General features: G+C 32.7%; 2 protein-coding genes across 10 annotated transcripts; one reads left to right on the plus strand and one right to left on the minus strand.

Annotated features, from left to right (window-relative positions):
* Positions 1-282: 282 nt before the first annotated feature.
* LOC112279180 (uncharacterized) lies at positions 283-4339 on the minus strand. 4 transcript variants are annotated; one of them, XM_024513373.2, is made up of 9 exons: positions 4118-4339; positions 3447-3660; positions 2943-3154; positions 2395-2676; positions 2002-2124; positions 1632-1794; positions 1127-1353; positions 762-798; positions 283-498 (listed from the first exon to the last, which is right to left on the minus strand). In XM_024513373.2, exons 1-9 carry the CDS (start codon positions 4301-4303, stop codon positions 374-376), a joined length of 1569 nt encoding a protein of 522 aa, XP_024369141.1. In that variant the 5' UTR covers positions 4304-4339; the 3' UTR covers positions 283-373. The 4 variants fall into 4 exon arrangements, with proteins under 4 accessions (XP_024369141.1, XP_024369140.1, XP_090100575.1 ...); XM_024513372.2 differs by having other exon boundaries at positions 283-507; XM_090244449.1 differs by having other exon boundaries at positions 3447-3805.
* A 7265-nt stretch (positions 4340-11604) lies between these two features.
* On the plus strand, positions 11605-16836 carry LOC112275879 (putative arabinosyltransferase ARAD1). Of its 6 annotated transcripts, none has more exons than XM_090244455.1 (9): positions 11605-11919; positions 12120-12197; positions 12590-12728; positions 12942-13027; positions 13372-14198; positions 14807-14901; positions 15080-15278; positions 15576-15671; positions 15913-16836. In XM_090244455.1, exons 5-9 carry the CDS (start codon positions 13638-13640, stop codon positions 16321-16323), a joined length of 1362 nt encoding a protein of 453 aa, XP_090100581.1. In that variant the 5' UTR covers positions 11605-11919; positions 12120-12197; positions 12590-12728; positions 12942-13027; positions 13372-13637; the 3' UTR covers positions 16324-16836. The 6 variants fall into 6 exon arrangements, with proteins under 6 accessions (XP_090100581.1, XP_090100594.1, XP_024362384.1 ...); XM_090244468.1 differs by lacking the exon at positions 12590-12728 and having other exon boundaries at positions 13372-13991; positions 14167-14198; XM_024506616.3 differs by lacking the exon at positions 12590-12728.
* The last annotated feature ends 3262 nt before the right edge of the window (positions 16837-20098 follow it).

Consider the following 20098-nt stretch of genomic DNA (forward strand, 5'->3'; position numbering starts at 1 on the left):
GTTGTGGTTATAATAAAACCGAAAGTAATAGGATCTAGTAGACCACCAGGAGGTTATTACCGGACATGACAAGGATTAACAACTTTATCTAAATGCATATCGCGTAATTCGCAAAGACACTCTATATGCACATTATGACTAAAAGCACAAGTTAACTAAACGAGCAAGTCCTAATTCGTTAATATCTGTGATTTATGAATTGTACTTTTCAAAACATCATGATATACAGGGCAAGCTATAAGGTTATCTTATGACATATTGCTGTGTCATACAGCCACAATATAATTCAAGCATGTTTCAGAGACATTTTGATGAAATGTGACATGATTACAAGTTTATGATTGGCACAAGTCTGTAGCGACAGTGCGTTAAATTATTCCAAAATGACTTGAATGCGATCCCCAGCAGGGTCATTGAAATCAGCTAGAACAGATTCACCTTCTAATTTACTCCCCAAGTTGATTTGAGCTTTTTCCAGGATAAGCTGAAGATCCAAGCCTGCAACAGCTTCACAGGGAAAAAAAAACTTCATCAACACATTATCACTATACTAGAATCCAGCCACCTAGTTCGTGCTAGAAGTATACTCAACGTAAACAACGAGCCGTCTCTATCCCGGCTCCCAACCACCTCAAAATATTTCATGCCAGAAAAGCTCTTCAAATAGCACAAAATGTTAAACATGAAACAAAAATTGACAAATCTCTATCGAACTTGATGTTCAGATATTTGCATTTTCTGCAAGAAGCAAGAATATTTACCTGGAATAGCGCTTGAAAAACCTTCCAAAAATCCAGCCTGTAGATAGTTCATATAATGGAAACTTCATTAATAAGGTAGAAAATAAAAAATCTTCTCCAGATTGGTCTGAAACAAATAATTGTGACTTCAATTCCCATTTTGAATTATTAGTGAGTGGTAAATATAAAAGCATATCAATTAATGAGTGTTGGAATGTGATGACAACGCATGGGAAGTAATCGAAATGTTTCTTTAACAACGTACATTTTGGAACAATCAAAGAAGAAATCTCTTCATACAGTCCGCATAATTGTATGGAACGACACGAAGTACTGCATCACAAAGTAAGAGAATTTGTATCAAATCGCAGGGTTCAACGACTCACCGGGATTGAGACGTTAAGTTTCACAGTGCCATCTTTGCCAGTAACTTTAATACGGAGAGTACGTGACCACATTCCTGCAATGGTACTGCGCATACTTCTTGGACTAAAGCTTTCAACAACTTCTGCCACTCTGGAACTAGGATCTTTGCTACTTTCTCCGTCTGGTATCACCAAGTCCGGAACAACAGCAGTAGATTGCTCATTACTAGATGTCACTGACGCGTTTGCTGGAAAATATGAAAAAGAGTCACATGAAGTTAGTTTTCATGTTTCCATAGTGACAACAGCCAAAACTAAGCTGGGCAATGTGAGAACCCGCGACATGAAGCATATTGAACTACTGGCGGTCTCGTGGAGCCTACACGTCCATATTTCAGACCTCACTACATGCCGTGGGAGATTTGTTCATAGACACAGCAATAACCCTTGACTTCAGAATTTTGTTCGAACAAGTGGCAGAAACTTTTCAGTAAAGACAGATACGTAAATAACAAAGTTGGCTAACCTGGCATGCGACTATAAGATGAATTCTTGGTCGAAGATCCAGTAGAGTACCGAGCCTCCTCTTCATAATATTTTGGAAATCCTACAATATCTTTGACTGTTTCAAAAGAGGGAAGTAAACTAGGAGGCGGAAGACGCCCACTCTTCAATGCTGCTAGTGCATCCTGCCAGAACAGCACACATAAGTGATGCTTACTATCATGTAACAGAAATGTTTGCATGTGAATTTCTCACGCAAATCACCAACAGCTTGAGACGGACAACACCTATGAGAAGTAATAAGTTTGTTCCTTAGCAGATATATACAACGAAAATGCTGAATTTTTTTAGTACTTGGCTGTATCAAAAATTTGTTTGCCAAGGGCTAGTACCTGCATTGCGCGGATGGAGACTCCCACTAAAGACAGAGGGTACGCTACGATTTTGAATCCAATATCTTCAAGCTCTAAAGGTGAAAGTATGGGTGTTTTGCCGCCTCCCTCCAACATGTTGGCCTGCACAGAAAAAACGAAACTTAATTGGATCGAACACGTAGATTACCTTCACAGATAAAGAATAAGAAGAGATTCGCAGACCTGGAAATAAGGCACTAGAGCCAAATCCGAAAAATATAACACTAGACTTACTGATTACAGGCCTGCAGATAAGTCTGGAGATGTTACAGAGTTACCTAATGATCAATTAGAGAAAATGCTAACGATTATGCAAAAACTTCACTGATATTTGAACACGTGTGCATGCTTAAATCAATAAAAATACAATACCATTTTATGCACTCCTGGTGCAACTTTGCAAAAAGCTTGCATCTCACTCCGAGATGCCAAAGCATCAATAAAAACTGCGTCAGCCCCAGCGTTTGCAAATGCTTGCACTCGCCAGAGAGCTTCCTCTAAAGATACTGCTTGGCGGGCATCACTACGGGCCACGATGACGATGTCAGATCCTGCCTCTTTTCGCGCATCTACAGCCGCACGTATCCTCATCACTGCTTCATCTCTTGAAACCACGCTGCGGCCTTTTGTGTGACCGCAGGCCTTAGGTGAGACCTGCTCGCCCACTTTTGATGATCAATTTACCAAAAAATTTCACTCTTACCGAGATTGTTTAAAGTTTTTACAGTAAACATGAATTTCGAGCACAGTTCGCGCATTTTAACATCTGTGGCCCAACCACACAAGGTCAAAGTCCAGAACCAGCCTTGCTCTACCCAAAAACAAAGAGGATGAGTTTTTCACCCTTACAATGTAGTGATGCCTGCAAAACTATTGAGCGACCACAATGAACTAACAAAAGCGATTATGTACAGTAGCACCTGATCTTCAAGAAGTAGCCCAGCAAATCCAGCCTGAATATAGCCTTTTACTGTCCGTTTCACATTAAGGGCGTTCCCGTAGCCTGTATCTGCGTCTCCAATAACAGGAAACTTCACTGCTGCATTAATCATACGACCTTGGTCCACCATCTCCTCGTAAGATATCAGACCTGCATCTGGAGCTGCTAATCTCGCCGCTGACACAGAGAAACCTAGTTGGTCGCAATTCAAGTTGCTCCCAAATTAGCGACTTAATTAACAGTCTGCTATAATATTCAATAATCTAAATGCTATTTGAAGATGAAGAGAAATCGGTAAGAAACACAAATGATACTTGCAACCAGTAGATGTTCAATGACAAGGCCATAAGATAACGTTAAAAGCTAGAAAGAGTGGCACGTCACAAATTCAGAGGCTATGGCCATCACCTTAAGCACAGCAAAACAATTCATATTCTATGAGCTCCCAGGATTGAGTAAATCTACAAGTGAACAGAGGTCCTACCGCTCATAAAAGTGATGTCGAATCCAGCTTTCTCCACAAGGCTCGCACTCAAAGCATCATAACACGCTGGCGCTTGACGAATCCCTGGCTGTTCTAATAACCTACGCAAATTCGCTGCACGCGATTCTGATACTGGAAAACTGACTTTCTCTGAGGAAGCCCTCACGATCAAAGGCTTCTTGCGGTCTTGTCCCCATGATACGTTCTGCAGTGTCTGAAATCCGTCCCAAGTACATGACAACAATCCATGAACAACGGGTTCCATGTGAACGGTCAATGTGCTTCCACCCTCACATCCAGTCTAAAACATGGTGGAGTGCCACTCGAAAAATTTCCGCCGTATCTGTTTCAATTGACCTCTTCACCAAAATCACCAACATTTCCAATCAAGCGGCTTCAGTTTCGCAGCTCAAAAAATCCGGCCATCAGCTACAGGATCGAAGAATCTCAACAAAAATCTAGATAGTTTCTCCCTTATATAAGTTAATGCTAACGACGCCAACACTTTACGCCTCATCCATAGACATTTCACAAAAGACGAGGCACAATCACATTTCCACTCAGCCTCAGTTTACAAATCCGATCGCTCTACCTCATATCCTGTTAAGACAAGAAACTCTCAGTACAACCGCATGATCAAAGGATTCCTCTATTCCATTCAAAACACTCACCGATTCGAAATGTGCCTTCCTGACCCCACAACGATCATGTTCCAATGTCCCGCTCCTGCCATAGCGTACACCAGAGTAGCGGCATTCCATCCGGCCGCAACGCGACCTCTCCAGACGCTGGCAGGGCAGCAGCGCCCCCGCGGCTCCTCCGCCCCAGGCTCCCTGCATTGCACCGCTCACGTCCATAGCCGGAGAGAAATGAAGCAACACAACAAAAGACGAAGGAAAACCAGCAATCCGGAATTGGGAGCTGGATGCATAAAAATCCAAAAACCCCAGCCAGGGGAAAATCTGAACCCCAGGAACCTTCGTGGAACTAGTTCATCAAGGGGGCTTCGTTGTTATGGTCGCTTTCGCTTGTCCCGTTTCCTTCTACTTTATCATGCTTAATCAGAAAAGCCCCCGCCCAATTGCAGTCCTGCTGCTTATTTGAAATATCCATTCTCGAGATTTTTCTTTCTTCACAAGTTGATTGTGAATTAGTTTTATTATTGTATCATGGAGGAAAACGTGTTCTCATGCACAAAATGTGCTTCAACAAGCACAATTGACAAGGTCGAGGACATAATCTAGATTGAATATTAAATAGAATATGCTAGAAACGAATGATTTTTTATTTATTTTTATATATCCATAGAAGCAATTCAAGCAGTATTTTTTTATATTCTATTTTTATTATTTTTTCTATTTAAAAATCTAATTTTTTTTATATAAAATTTTATTATAATTTTTTGCTTCAGTGTATGTATTTCTTAATTTGTTATTTTTTGTAATCTATTTTTAAGTTCAGCGTATTGTACAATAACGGAATATGTATTTGTAACTGTGATAATCCTGGCTATTTATACATATATTTTTTTTAGATAGGAAAAGTAATATAAAACTTTTAAAATAGAAAATATTTGTAGAAATGAAGTACATATCAACAACAAGGGTTATTTCTATTGTTTTTATTTTGTTCTTAAAAATAATTTTATGCAAAAAAATAATCATTTATAAATATATGAAGCAAAATAATAAAAAAAGAAAAAGAGAACTGATAGGTGGACACTCCCCTTTTATCGTATGGACAACCCTCAAGCCATGCATCTCCACAAGAAATAATTGGTTTTGATTTTAAATAAGATAAATTTAATAATTTATTTAACATTGATAAATAATAAAAACAATTAAATATGGTCTTTCATGTTTTATATTTTAAAATAAAATTTAAAAAAATCCTAAATAAAAGAATTGAAGGCTAAGATAATGTAGAGATATATAATAATAATGGATAAGGATATATCAAAAATTGGTATTAAAATAATAAGTATAACAAGAATTATAATTTTTTTATTTCTTTCATTTCTTTTAATTTTAAGAAGTGTATATACTACAATGTATGTCAAAAGAAAGAGGGTCTTAAAGCAATTAAAATTGGAAGTGTCTATTTAGCATTTTTTTTTTTTAAATATCTTATAATAAATAAGATTTATGAGTCAAAAATTAAGTAACATCAAAAAGTAATATTAAAAAATAATACAGAAAAATATGCTTTATCTAAAATAATGCACATAAAAATAGTTTGTAGTTTAAAACTCGAATAATTTGATATTTGCAATACAAAAGAAATCTTAAATATTTTAATAGATTGAATAATTTTTTAAAATTTTAATTGTATTACAAATTATTTTTAATATGTTATTTTTTATATTATATTTCTTTCGATCAATATGTTGTTCAAATCTCTATCATATAAAAGCAAAATTACCAAAACAAATATCAGTATATAAAAATGAAAGCTAAATATTAAAATCATTTATTTTTATTTTATGCTATTTTATTGTCAATAAGTAATCTTCGATCTAGATTGATATTATATATATATTACGACTGATAGTTATATTTATTAGAATATTTATTTGGATAAGTAGAACTAAAAAGAAGTAAGTAAAAATAGATTAAATTGTTGATGTTTTATTGGAAAGCTTCCTAAAAGCTTTGTACACTTTACATATAATTGTAAGTAATTGGTAAGTTGACAACTTGGCCAACAAGCTGGCCACATATTGCACATTTAGCTACTTATATTAGAAGTTGGTCACATGGCACATATATTGGAAACTTAACCTACAATTTAGACACATGTCCTCTGAGTTGAACATATGTCATATGGCCTATAAGACATTGCTATATAATTCTTTTATAAATATTATATATCAAAGTAAGAGTGACGCCTTCTTCACTCTAATCAATACGTTTTTTACATTCTATCTTTCTAGTCCTTTTGTATTTGACAATAACTATTCTAATTTCGATTCTTTATTTGTCTTTTAGTTGTCTTTTCTTCTTCTTTTTTTTCATTTTTTTTTTCATTTTTTTTTTTTTTTTGGTGATATAAGAGTATTATTTATTAGTGCTTATAAAATTCTTAAATGGTTTTTATATTTTTATCAATGAGAAAATTACTTCAATCTATTTTAGTATATATTAAAATCTAATTCTTCTTCTATTTGAAATTCTTAACTATTATTTATTTCAATAAGATATAGTAATATTTTTTTTCTTCTTTTTACATGCTAATTGTATAAGAAGATAAAATAAGATAAATATATTAAATCTCTATTAATTTGGTATTTATGATCAATTTATAATTAAATTAATTTGATTTTTTAAAGATTAAAACTTTAGCTATTTATATCTATATCTACATTTTATTTACTTTTATAAATTAATTGTATGAATAAATTAAAAACTTAATAAAATTTCTTATTATAATATATATATAATATTAATTATAAAATTTTATAAATAATTTAACTTCTTACATAGTCTTAGAAGTTATTCAATTTAAAAGAAATATATGAATAATTTATTAATTTATTCACTTTTTATTATTTTTAATCATAATTTTAAAATATCTATTTCAAAACTTTGCTATACTTGTTTGAAATACATATTTTTTTCAACTTTATATGTAAACATAAATCATTTATTTTCTAAAATAAAATACTAATAAGTTATTTATATTCCTTTTTATTATTTGAATAAATATAAATATTGTTTAAATAATAAAAAATATAAGTTTTTAATTTTTTTAAACAATTATTTAAAAAATCTATAAAACCAAATGAAAATATCATAAAATCAAAATACATGGTATTATATTCAAATATCCAAAATTATTTTGAAATAATTATATGTAATTTGTATTTTTTTATGTACAATAGTATATTAATATATAATGCAACTTATATTAATTTTTAATTTTTCTAAATATAAAATATATAAATAAATAAATTCTTATAAATAGTTATTAATTTTATAATAATTTATACATATTTACTAGAACTTAATTTTTATTTATTTCTTTACTTATTTTTTTAAGATTTGAATCAACATATTGTTTTCTTAATAGATAATATGCTAATAGGTGGATTGTAAAATTAGTCTACATAAAGGTTGAATTCCATATAAAAATTAATTTATTATTATTAAATACAATATTTATTTAAGGTATTTAGATGTTTTTTTAAATAAAACTTAATTTGTTGTAATATGACTTTAAAGTGTTATTAGAAGCCTTACTTGGTTAAAAGAAAAATATTTTTTAATAACGAACGAATTTATAAATTTTTATGATTTAAATGAATTTTCTTTATTTAACATATATTTATGTAATTTTTTTCAAAAAAGATAAAATATTATATTATTATTTCAAAAAATATATAAAAAATATTAAGGTTACAAAATAATTTATTTATTTGAAGAATATACATTAAAAAACATAGTATTTTTTAAATAAAATAAAATAATTTATAATTTAATAATGATAAATTTTGGTATATAATACATAGTATTATTTATATTAATTTAATAATCTAATTTATTAAATGATATATTTGGAAGATAATAATTAATAATTATAATATTTAGACATATTAGTTTATTATTAGGTTTAAAAAATATAATGTGATATTTAATAAATTATTAATTAATAAAAAAGTATGTGACTCAGATCCTAAATTTGTAACTATTAACTTGATTTATAAAATAAGAAGATAATTTTAATAACAACCTTTTTAAGGTAATGTTGTATAATTTTCTAATTACTTTGCTCTTATTGACACAAACATACATAATAACACTAGTATTTATTTAGATAAGAACAATTAGGTAGAAGTAGGTAAATTTGCTAATGTCTTGTAGAAAAGCTTTTTAGAAGCTTCATAGACACAAATTTGACTTTTCATATATTCATACGTGATTGATAGGTTGAAAACTTCGCCAATGAGTTTTGCCATGTGTCTCACATGTTGATAACTTGTTTTTCAAATTTACTTCTTGTTGTACAAGTTTGTCATGTGACACACATGTTGGAAACTTGCCTTGCAAGTTAGATATATGCCTTATAAGTTGGATATGAGTCAAATGACCTATAGAATGTTGTTATATTGTTTTTCAATTAGATAATATATATAGGCAAGAATGAGGCCTTCCTCCCTCTCATCATGTTTACTTTTGCTTCTAATCTAGTTTGAAGAGTCTAAAGCTTTCTTATCTTTGGCAATAGCCATTCCAATATCTTCTTGAATATACATATTTTTTCATTCCTTCTATGTCATTTCTTTTTAAGACACATCATGTGCATTTAATTACATTCTTTTAGTTCTTCTTGTTGACAATTATTATATCTAGACAAAGTTGTGTTATAGATATAGATAAGGATAATTCTTACCTTTTTTAATAACATTGAATACTAAGTTTAAGTTTTTTTTCATATAAGTATAAGATTTTTTAATAATATAAAGTATTTTTTTATATTCAAGATAATTAAATTATAAAATACTAATCTATATTTCTTATATTTATAATTATATATTTTTACACTTTTAAGTCATTTCATTGAAATAATAAATTTTAAAATTATGAATGCATTAAAAAAAAATTAAAAATAAAAGAGTAATTTATTACATTTAATAGATTTTTTATTTTCAAAAAATAAATCACTGATTATATTTTAGAAGAAATGAGTGGTAATTTCTTTATATTATATTATAATTTTTAAACATATGTAAGTTGATAAGTGTAACATCATCATATTAAATACTTATTGATAAATTTTAAAGCTTAAATGGACATAAAGCAAATTTTTTGTTACAAGAACCAAATATTATTGCTGAGAAGTTGCATTTTGTTTATTATGCATCAAACAAAACTATGCTAGAAATATATCAAATTTACGTAATGTTAAAATTTAATGCTCTAAATCAGTAAGAATATGAACAAAATTAAACTCAAAAGTAGTATTTTTATATATCCTAATTCAGTATAAATTGAAAAAAATAAATTTAATGCCTAAGTTGAATTAAAAATACTAATACATTGTTAGTAAATCTTCAAAAATTAGATCTAAATTTGATAAGGGTCTTAGGTAGATTAAAAAAATATGCATCTTTAATGGATGCAATTATTTTTTTATGCTGATTTTCAACTATAATACTTAAATGATATTTTATATCTGTTAAAAATGTCTTATTATTTTTACATATCTTCAAATATATATGTATATACAGTAAATAACAAAGTTAACACAATAAACTTGTCAATTTTTTAAAGACTCTTGCTAATTTTTCTATACATTAAAAAAATTAAAATAATATTCAAATTCATATAAGAAATAGAAACTAAAAAATATTATATATATATATATATATATATATATATATGTGTGTGTGTGTGTGTGTGTCTTAAAAGATGCTAATTTCTAACTTCTAGATCACTTTGATATTTTAAAATATTTACTATTTATTAAAAACACAAAAAATAATAAAATATATGCTAGTCTAATTGTATGTTAATTATGTTAATCTGATAGAATTAATCTTTGTATATATATTTTTTAAAAATAAAAATAAAAATAGTTTTTTCTTAAGAATAGACAATATTATAATTTCTATTGTTTAATACAAAAAGAGTGAAGATTATATAACAAAGATTTAAGTGTGAAAGATATATTAACAAGATTAAATATGGCATTGATTTTTACAGTCATATGTAATAGCAAACAAGAAGGTAATATGGAAGTTTTCTACAAACCGTAACACTTGCTTGTCAAACATCCAAGTCAAATATTTAAAATGATTTTTCTTTTAATGTCAACTAAATATTAAGTACAAACATGTCTATCAAAAATGATGTTTTATTGTCAAGAATTTACTAAAAACAATTGCAAATAATTTATATGATAGTTATATATATATATATATATATATATATATATTTGTGTAAAACATATTATAAATCCATCAAATCTTATATTAAAATATAATAACTAATTTTTTAATGAACATAAAGTACATATATATATACCAATTTTGATGCATTAATATTATTAAATAAATAATTATTATAAATCACTATACATTTTTAGAATAATTTGTAATAACACATGAGATTAATTATGTAGTTTTGTTTTTATTATGTCTCGATATAATTATATATTTTTTATTATTTTGTTTAGGATTTTATTTTACACGATTATTTTATTTTTTAAAAATAAATTTCGGACTTGGAATTGATCTATTGATAGAATATATCATAATTGAATAATCATCGTTTTGATAAATATTTTATTTTAATTTATTTATAAATTTAGACAACAAAATATATGCTGTCAAGTAAAGTGTAATAATTATAAGTATTTAACAATAGAGTATCAACTCTAATTCTTAATTGATAACTAAATCAAAAGATAAACCAAACATCATCTCAACTAATGTTTATACTTGTTTTTTGTGGCATTTCTTAAAAACAAAATTGTACAAAATACTATATGTTTTAAAAATTACATTGAATTTTCTTTATGCATATTAAGATTTTGCAAAAAACGCTTTCAAGTTATTAATTATTTCATATATAAGTTCTAATTCAACATGCAAGATAGACTTAAAGTAATTTTTTAAGTATATATTTATTAATATTATTCATGAATTCCAGTTATTATTTATGATAGGCAAACAAAATTTTAATTAACTAAAATATTATTGGTGTAATCACATAATAACTAAATATAAAAAATCACTAATTTATTTTATTAAAAAAATTGTGTAACTCTGAAATAAAGAATAAGAAGTATTTTCAATTATATATATATATATACCATTGTTTATACCTTTCAAGACAGGCGAAAATTAAAAATCTCAATGGTTTAAGATCGCTGAAATGTCGTGTTCACTTCTCAAAATCCCAAAACATACACAGCTTTGGAAATAAAGGATTTGTAAGAAAATTATGACGAAACGATATGTGATAAGTATTATATTGTTTTCAAAACAAATAAGTAATTGAGGGAGGCGAAGTTGATTTTTCGGAACTGTACTGTTGCTTGCGAGAGTGAGTGTATGGGAGAAGGTGGACCACAAGCCCATGTTGACGACAATGCTGCTTGTGGCTCAGCCGAGGTTTATATTCTGTACTTCGATCCAATTCACTCATTTCTTGTCCGTAGCCTTTTGCGAGTCCGTGTTGTGCGGCGACAGGGAGGGGCACATAAAACCTGCTCCAGGATGCTGGAGCACCTGTCTGTTGTGACTTGTGTGTGTGACTTGTGTGTGTGACTTGTGTAAGACTAAGTTACTTCCACTTTCCTGTTCTGCTCTGCTCTGCTCCGAGATTGCATCGTCCTTTCTGAGCATCAATCATCTCCTGTAGCGAGTTTGGCGATTTTCGTCACTTCCACGATTCATCGCTCGGCGCAGTGGCCGTAGGGGTTGAAAGCCTTTCGGTGGCGTCACAGTGGACGGATGGAAGACCTTTGTGAGGTAAGGGATCGCGCAGAGGTCGGATTTGACTGCTCGACTGAGAAACGATTGTGATTTGGATTCCGAGATTGTCTCGCGTGTCTAAATTGGTGCTGCTAGATTAGGTTGTACTGCATTTGTGTACATGTCTTGCTCTAAGTGGAGGTTCGGGCGGGAGCTGCGAATACATACTAGACTCTTTGTCGTGTTAACGTGCTCAGGAGTTGGATGCTCTGGAGTTGGATCTTTTGCCCGTTTCCTTTCTTTGATGTAGACGAGCAAGTCGACCTTGGTAGAAGGTGATCATTCTCGAGTGTTTGCGATTGACATGTTTACTGTGTTTAAGACTCATAGAGAGCTTGTTGTACTGCATTGCCGAGGGAATTTTGGTTTTGGAAGTCGTTCGAATGACGGGAGCCAACTTCTTAAACACAGCTCTGCAAGCGTGACAATTTCTAGAATAATTAGCTTAATTGCTGACGCTTACTGTCCCTGTTATTATAAGTTTCATGTGCACACGCATCTGAGACATAAACTTAGGTTGGTGTTGAGAAAATTTATTTTTCTTGTGCTGCTGGCGATGATTAGCAGGCCTGGGCAAAGTCGCAAAACGAATTCTAGAAATAAGATAGACATCTGCAAAATTTCTTGGAAATGGTTGTTCATCGACTCCTTTCGCATCGGTTTGCAGTGTAATTGTGAGGTCTTCTGGAGTTGAAGTTAGTCGGGCCTGCGTTGTTGAGCATTTGAAATCTCCCTGGTTTATTGTAGAGCTCACACTTGGAACACAGGTTTCTGTGACCGTTCCCATTTTAGACCAGCGAATAGAAGTAAGTACCTATTCTTCAGTGCTAGGCAGTAATTGTCTTTCACGATCATTACAAGAATCTAAAGATGAGAATGCTTATTCTTGGCAAGCTGCCTAAAGCTCATATGAAGCTCTGAATGCCGATTACATTAAAAGGCTGCTCAGGGTCTCTTCCCCTTCCTGCACTTTCCTGCGAAATGAATTTAACCTTATGTTTGTGTTCTTGACTGTGAAGAGGACTATGATGAAATGTCTGTTGCCTGAAGTCCATCTCACGCCCTTGCCATGTGTTACTTCAAGTATGAGATTTCTGCTATCCAGGTACTCAAAATCATTTCAATGTGAGCATCATATTTTACGTGCAGCGTAGCTATTCAGTAAAGGTTGATATATATATATATATATATATATATATATATATATATATATATATATATATTATATTTTAATCTTAAACGGTAGCTTATCACATATTGAATACCTATTCAGAGAGGAACATGCTTTGCTAGATTGCATGTTTGACGAGATATTTATTTATGAATTTTCATGTGATTTGGGATGGATCTACTGTGCGGACTCATGAGGGGCCAATTTCAGTTTCAAGCTACATAGAGAATAGACCCACCTGTATGATTTAAATGTGATGCGATTCGTTTGTTGTGCAGAGGACGAGTATGGCAGGTGTGCAATGATCTGATTGATAGGATGGCAGGAGAAAGAAATCAGCTTATCATTCTAGGAAGTTTACAAAGGTTTTTGTTTAGACAAGTTGCTTTTAGAGTAACTCAACTTTTCGTTCATCGTTCAAGACTACAGTGAGATGCTCGTGGCACATGCAAGTGTTGGAATCAGTTTTGGCGGGTGCTGATATTATCTAGGATATATTCAAAAGCTTTAAGAACTTGCAGGTTTTTGCTGACTGCAAGCTAACATGGTCAGATATGGCGGGAAGCTCGCTGTATACGGGATTGTGGTACTATGCATCACTGCATTACTTGTTGGGCTTGCAATGTTGATTCCCGATGAGATCGCACATTATTATGGTCAATTTAGCGAATTTTCCCAGGGTGATGCAAATAAACCTAGCTGGTTCTTATGGTCACTCCCTAGGAAATCGGACGACGGATCTATTACCCGATTGAAGAGGAGCTGCTCTCATCCCCTCAAGGTCTACATGTACGATATTCCTCGAAAGTTCAATTTCGGTCTAATGACAATGGACAACAAGAATGAAGATCTGCCTTGGGGAAATCATGCCGCACCCCCTTGGTCACAGCAATGGGAGGTGAATAAGCAACACAGTGTAGAGTACTGGATGACGGTGTACTTACTAGATGGTTGGGATCGTAAGGATGGTAGGAGGGCTGCTATTAGAGTGAGGGATCCATATCAAGCTGACGTTTTCTTTGTGCCGTTCTTTGCATCCCTCTCCTTCAATAACTATGGTTATGGCATGGAAGGCCCTGGAGCAGAGTTGGACAAGAACCTCCAAGTAAGATCCGACATCTATGCATGAGTTCCTATGACCTTTGGTACGTGTATAACCTAACCTTTGTTTAGTCGATTTCGGAAAATGATGACCACATCAGGTGCGCGAATGAGTGAAAGGTGTTTCTGCAACATGATTCTGTTCAGATGTTTTGTCGATTTTCGAATCCGTTGGAATGGATGCACAGACTTTAGGTCGTTTCTATTTCATTTTATTTTCGCAGGTCAACCAGGACACAGGTATTTGAGTTAGCGTGTAGTTGCGTACAATACCTCTGGTCAGAAACCCTTCGACTAGTTCCAGTCCTTCAGACTGAACATAAAAAACTTGTTCTCTCTGTCCTATTTTTATCAGTAAGAGTGGCAAACTGCAGATATTCCAGTGCTCTTTGTCTTAATCTTGTTTCAATCAATTGAAGCAATGATTATACTGGAGCGTTTGGATGGGTTTAAGTACTCGATTTGTACGTGGCTCAAGCCGAAAGAGTTAGGTCATTGTAAAATTTTGTTCAAGTTCTACCACTGTTAATTAACATTTGCTGGTTAAATTCTGTATAACGTAACCAAGGCACGTTCTCAGTTTTAGTGGTGCGTATTTGTTCATTTATGTAGGAGTGTGTAGTGAACATCTTATTGAATTCGAAGTGGTGGAAAGCTTCTCAAGGCCGCGATCATGTCATCGTCCTCCATCACCCCAACGCTTTCAGGTTATTTTGCGCTGCCACTCATGATTGTTTATGTCATCCACTTTTGTATAGCCTTATGTGCCACTGTTACACTCAGTTGCGTTATGAGCAGTGCGATTTGGTAGGTTTCCTGGGACAACCTAATTTTGACTCTTATGAGACTCTTAATTTGCTGATATTTTGATTGGTGAACATGCAGACACTATCGCCATCTACTTAATTCATCAATGTTGATAGTTGCCGATTTTGGGAGATTTTCAACAGATGTTGCTTGCCTGCAGAAAGACATCGTGGCTCCTTATGAACATGTTGTGCAATCGTATGTTGATGACCACTCTAATTCATTTTCTCAACGTCACATTCTTCTTTACTTTCAAGGAAGAATACATCGCAAAGCTGTAAGTAATTCATGTTCCCCTGCTTTTATTTTCAATCTTGTGCTCCTTGTATGCTCATCCATTGAATAATTTTGAAGCAACACAGTTGTTGCCACCTCTCATTGCTCACAGCTACATAGGTTTTCAGAAAACAATTAGTGTTGCTCGGTATTACATATTGTACAAGTTTCCATACATGAAACGATGTAGGATTTACCTTCAAGGTCGCGGTTGTAGTGTTTGATTCAAAATCAGCTCTATGAGTCTTGGTATGTCAAGATTCGTGCATCTGTTACTAAGACTGTATAACTCTCACAGGATGGGATTGTGCGGGCAAAGCTAGCGAAGGCGTTGATGAATGAAAAGGATGTGCATTACATGGACAGCGAAGCCTCTTCCGAAGCTCTTGCAGAGGTAAGTCTTTTTACATCCTCTTACTCATGATCCATTCTTTGCTTATTTATTGAATTGTGTATACACGATTTATTCCTGAATCCACGACTCAAAGTATCAAGATTAAGCTTCAAATTGGTTGGTCTGTGTAAACTGATCTGATTTAGATGTTTAGTTGTAACCTATCTAACCACATGATCATTCCTCTTCGATCCTAAATTCCATGCCTTGTGATTGCTGATATAAGTTTTGAACCTGGTAGGCAACCAGTGGTATGCGATCTTCGCGCTTCTGTCTTCATCCAGCAGGAGATACGCCTTCAAGTTGTCGCCTATTTGATGCAATTGTTAGTCACTGTGTTCCTGTCATAGTCAGTGACAGAATTGAACTTCCTTTTGAGGACGACATAGATTACAACGAATTTTCTTTATTCTTCTCGTCTGAAGAGGCGGTGAGGCCGCAATACTTGCTCCGCATTTTGAGAGGCATCAATGAAACAAAATGGACACAGATGTGGACGAAGTTGAAGGCAGTCTCTCACCACTTCGAGTTCCAACACCCAGCTAAGAAGGACGATGCTGTTAACATGATCTTTAAGCAGGTGCAACGTAAGCTGCCATCGATGAAACTTGCTGCCCACCGCTCAGAGCGTCTGCAAATAGAAGACTGGTAGTAAAATTTTAGTTGAATTTCGAGAACCAAATCAATGTTGTACTAAACTCAAAATACAGGTGGAAAAGCTCAGCCATATGTGACGTGTGAGGAGTGTTTTCACTTGCATGTCTCCAGCTCTGTATTCAAATGCTTTTTCACCTTTATTTTGAAGTAGGGAACTGAATGAAACGTCGTAATGGTTCGCCTACGGAGCATGCTCTCTCTACTATCAGTCTCTCGCTATAGACACTCTTAGCACATTCCTAAATCTTATTATCTAAACTAGTTTTCAGCAAATGAAATTCAGGGAGGTTATGAAAGTCCACTATAGTTATTTTCTGCATTGCTTTTTGGCGTAAATCAAGTGAACATTGGCCTAGGGTTCGGGGTTCATGCATCTCCACTCTGCATCTAGTTCACAATGTAAATTACGTGCTGCGGTGGGAGGCAGGATTTGCACATATTCTAAATTGTAATGTGTAGGTTGGCATGCTTCCAACTGCAACGGTGGGCAAATTTTTGTTAGTGAGAATTATCGTGTTCTGAGTGTTGCACTTGAACGATAGAATTGTGTACTAAGCCAGGAATCTGATTGAAGCTGGTGTGGATGGATAGCGAGTAGGTATGGGCTTAGAATCTATCTGCACAACGCTGGAGATTTGCGGCCCCAGGGGGCAAAGTACATCCTCATACATGCGGGGTGATATAGTATTCCAATAAATCAGTTCTCCTCTGTACTTCCTTTTTGAGTCCTGTAAATTGTGTCGTTTTCTACTTATTAACCAACGGTGAATTAGAAAACGATGTGCAGGAAGTTAACGTGATCAGGAACCATTATTAACAGAGCTTTACAGTCCATTGTAATGGCGTTGAGTTAAAAATTGTTCGTATATTATCACCTAGAGCATGACGAATGCTGGGACTTGCTTTGTCAAGACTGCTGCAGTAGCTGTATCTTCTGGTTCATGACCTACAGCTCCTCTGGATTTTCTTTCCAGCTCGATGGCCTTAGGTATGGAATTGCTGTTCTTTCTGGAACAATTCTATCAAACGAAGGCGGCCATGAATGTGTTTATTCCGAAGTTGTTTATTTTTAGTGTGGTTTTATCTTTCAGTCTCCAACTTCTCTACTGCACTATCTGTGTGTTGGCTTTATCAGGAAGTTGTGAAACTCAAAAGTTGAAAGGAAGTTCAGACTTCGGAAGTAATGATGAAGGGTTGTAATGCCCACAATCGTGAAGACACAGTATGTTTGAAGATTGTACGAGTATCAATCTCTGTAGATGGTCAAGAGTTATTGCTGCGATATGCCCTTGCACTTAGCAAGGTGTCAACCAGGGTTTACAAGAGTATCTTCTTTTGAAAGTTATGGTTTGGATTTTACACGTGGAGCAGTGGCTCTCAGTACTTCGGTCTGGAGCTAATTGGTACACCGGCTGGAAGCTTTCTGAAACGAAGCTTATGTACTTGACAAATCAACCACATCTGACCTGGACCAGAGAAATTCACTTCTTGAGCTTATTCGAGCATGTATCCGAGCGTGTAAGCGGATGACAGCAATGCAGGGGCATTGCAACGCCCACAGGGCGTCCCTGTTGCTATGTTAACCGAAACCCTCACGGAAACGAACTCTGTCCGTTTGTTGAATCGCTTTTTGAGACAATGTTTATACAGGTCGGTCATAATCAGATACATTATATTCTGTACTACAGTACTATATGTATTGATTCTCTCTTGCAGTACAAAGACGTTAGATTTGAAGAAGGTCAGTTGCCATGTTCTTGAGTATAAGTTAACATGGTAGCAGAGCCTGGTGTGTCAGGTTCACAACAGATGATATAGAGTATGAAAAGTGAGTGCTGCTCCTTGATAGATTGACAGATAGGACTGAAGAGAGAAGGAAGAAAGAGAGATTAGCAGGCCTCTTACTTGAAAATAAGACGCGGTCGTCTTCATTGCTTTTACCTTTTGTTCACGTCTCTCTTTTTTCAAAATTTCTGGAATTTAGATAATAATAGCAAACTAGATTCAGAACTAATTCATTAACTAATTAGATTCAGAACTAATTCATGAAGAGCTACAAACATTAGAATGTAATGCCAACTCATTTGCTACAAATCATGATATTAGAACATGCAATAAGCAAATTGATTGTGGCTACTTATGCATATCTGTACCTTAGAGAACATAAAGCAGTGCTAGACCTTAAAGTTTGTAGGACTATTTTCTAAGCTATGAATAATCAAAGTATCAAAATTAATGTCTGTGGTCAAATATTATATATTTATTCACAAAAATGTACAAATTCCAAAAATTTATAAAATAAGCTAATTTTGGTGTTTTAGCAATTTCTAAAAATAAGAAGGCTTAGAAATTAGTGAGACGTTGCTTCTAAGAGAAGTAAAGAAAACTATGGCAAAATTAAATATGTCTAGTTTAAATCTTGGAGGGACTCTTATTAATTTTTTACTATTTGTGGAGTTTGAAGACAAGGGCAGTTTAACATATTGCATGATTGTGGGAAATGATAGAAAACATCATTGATCCACTAGATATTCTATAAAATCATGAAGGTGGTGTATTTACAAATTTTTGGTTTTAAAGGTGGAAAGATACAACACAAGAAGCATTGATTTTAGCAATTAATAATGATCTAATTGACAAAGAAATTGTCCATATAGATCCAACAATAACATGGATAATACTTGAAGCTTTGCATTAAGTAAGATATTTAAATCAAATACTTATGGTTATGAGTCAGTTCTAATCTATCTAGTTGTTTGATGGAGATTAGATAAAAAAACTACTTGAAGAAGGCCAAAAAGCTGAAGAATCTGCTATTAAGTGTAAAAAAGATTGTATCTAATAGATTGCTTATTTAATTTATTTAAAATAGCCTTTTCAAAGCTATAAAAGTACCATTCAAACCATCGTACTTCCAACCAAAAGTTGTCAATGTCATCAAAGAAACAACCAAAGGCAATATTGAAAATATAAAAGATAAGGCTATTTTAGAGGATATTAAATAGTCTTTTCAAGACAAGGTTTTCTAACTAAACTACCTCAAATTTGTTACAATTGTGAGCAATTTGGATATTTAGGAAGAAACTGCAAAAATCCAAATATTAAATTATTTAACTAATATGCACTTGAGTCAACATATGCAAACTCTATAAGATTTTTTGATACAATACTATCAAAATATTGGAGTGGTTGTAAGCATGATTATGGGCCTTGGTATTTAGATAGTAGTACTTCAAGTTAGATAACAAATGAAAGTAGCAATTTAAACCAAAATCACAAAAGAGCTTCCAATATTTAGAAAGCTAAAATTAAAAGGAGTAAGTCTCATACTATAAAAGAACTAGTTTAACCATTTTTAAAACCAATTCTAAAAAAATTAAATTAATAAATATAAAGAATGTACCAAGTATGAGAAATAATTTAATTTTAATAGGATTGATTTTTGACCTTAGAAACATAATAATATTCTCAGATTGCTATTGTTGAATATTATACAAATTTTATAAATAATACATGGTTGCAATAAGAATATAAGATCCATCAAGTAGATTATATTATTTTGATGAGTCATTTGAAAAAAAAAATTGTGGAGTATAAAGATAAAGCTATACTTTGACACAAGTACTATACATACTTTAGTTATTTTGGATTGAGTCATTTATTAAAGTATAACAAAGTTAATAGACTTCTAAAAATTAATCCATATGACAAAGCATGTAATTTTTTTCTATCAAGAAGATAATATAAAAAAAACCTCTTATAGAAAAAAA

The sequence above is a fragment of the Physcomitrium patens genome, chromosome 2 (assembly GCF_059467195.1).
Source record: "Physcomitrium patens ecotype Gransden chromosome 2, ASM5946719v1, whole genome shotgun sequence".
NCBI classification, from domain to species: Eukaryota; Viridiplantae; Streptophyta; class Bryopsida; order Funariales; family Funariaceae; genus Physcomitrium; species Physcomitrium patens.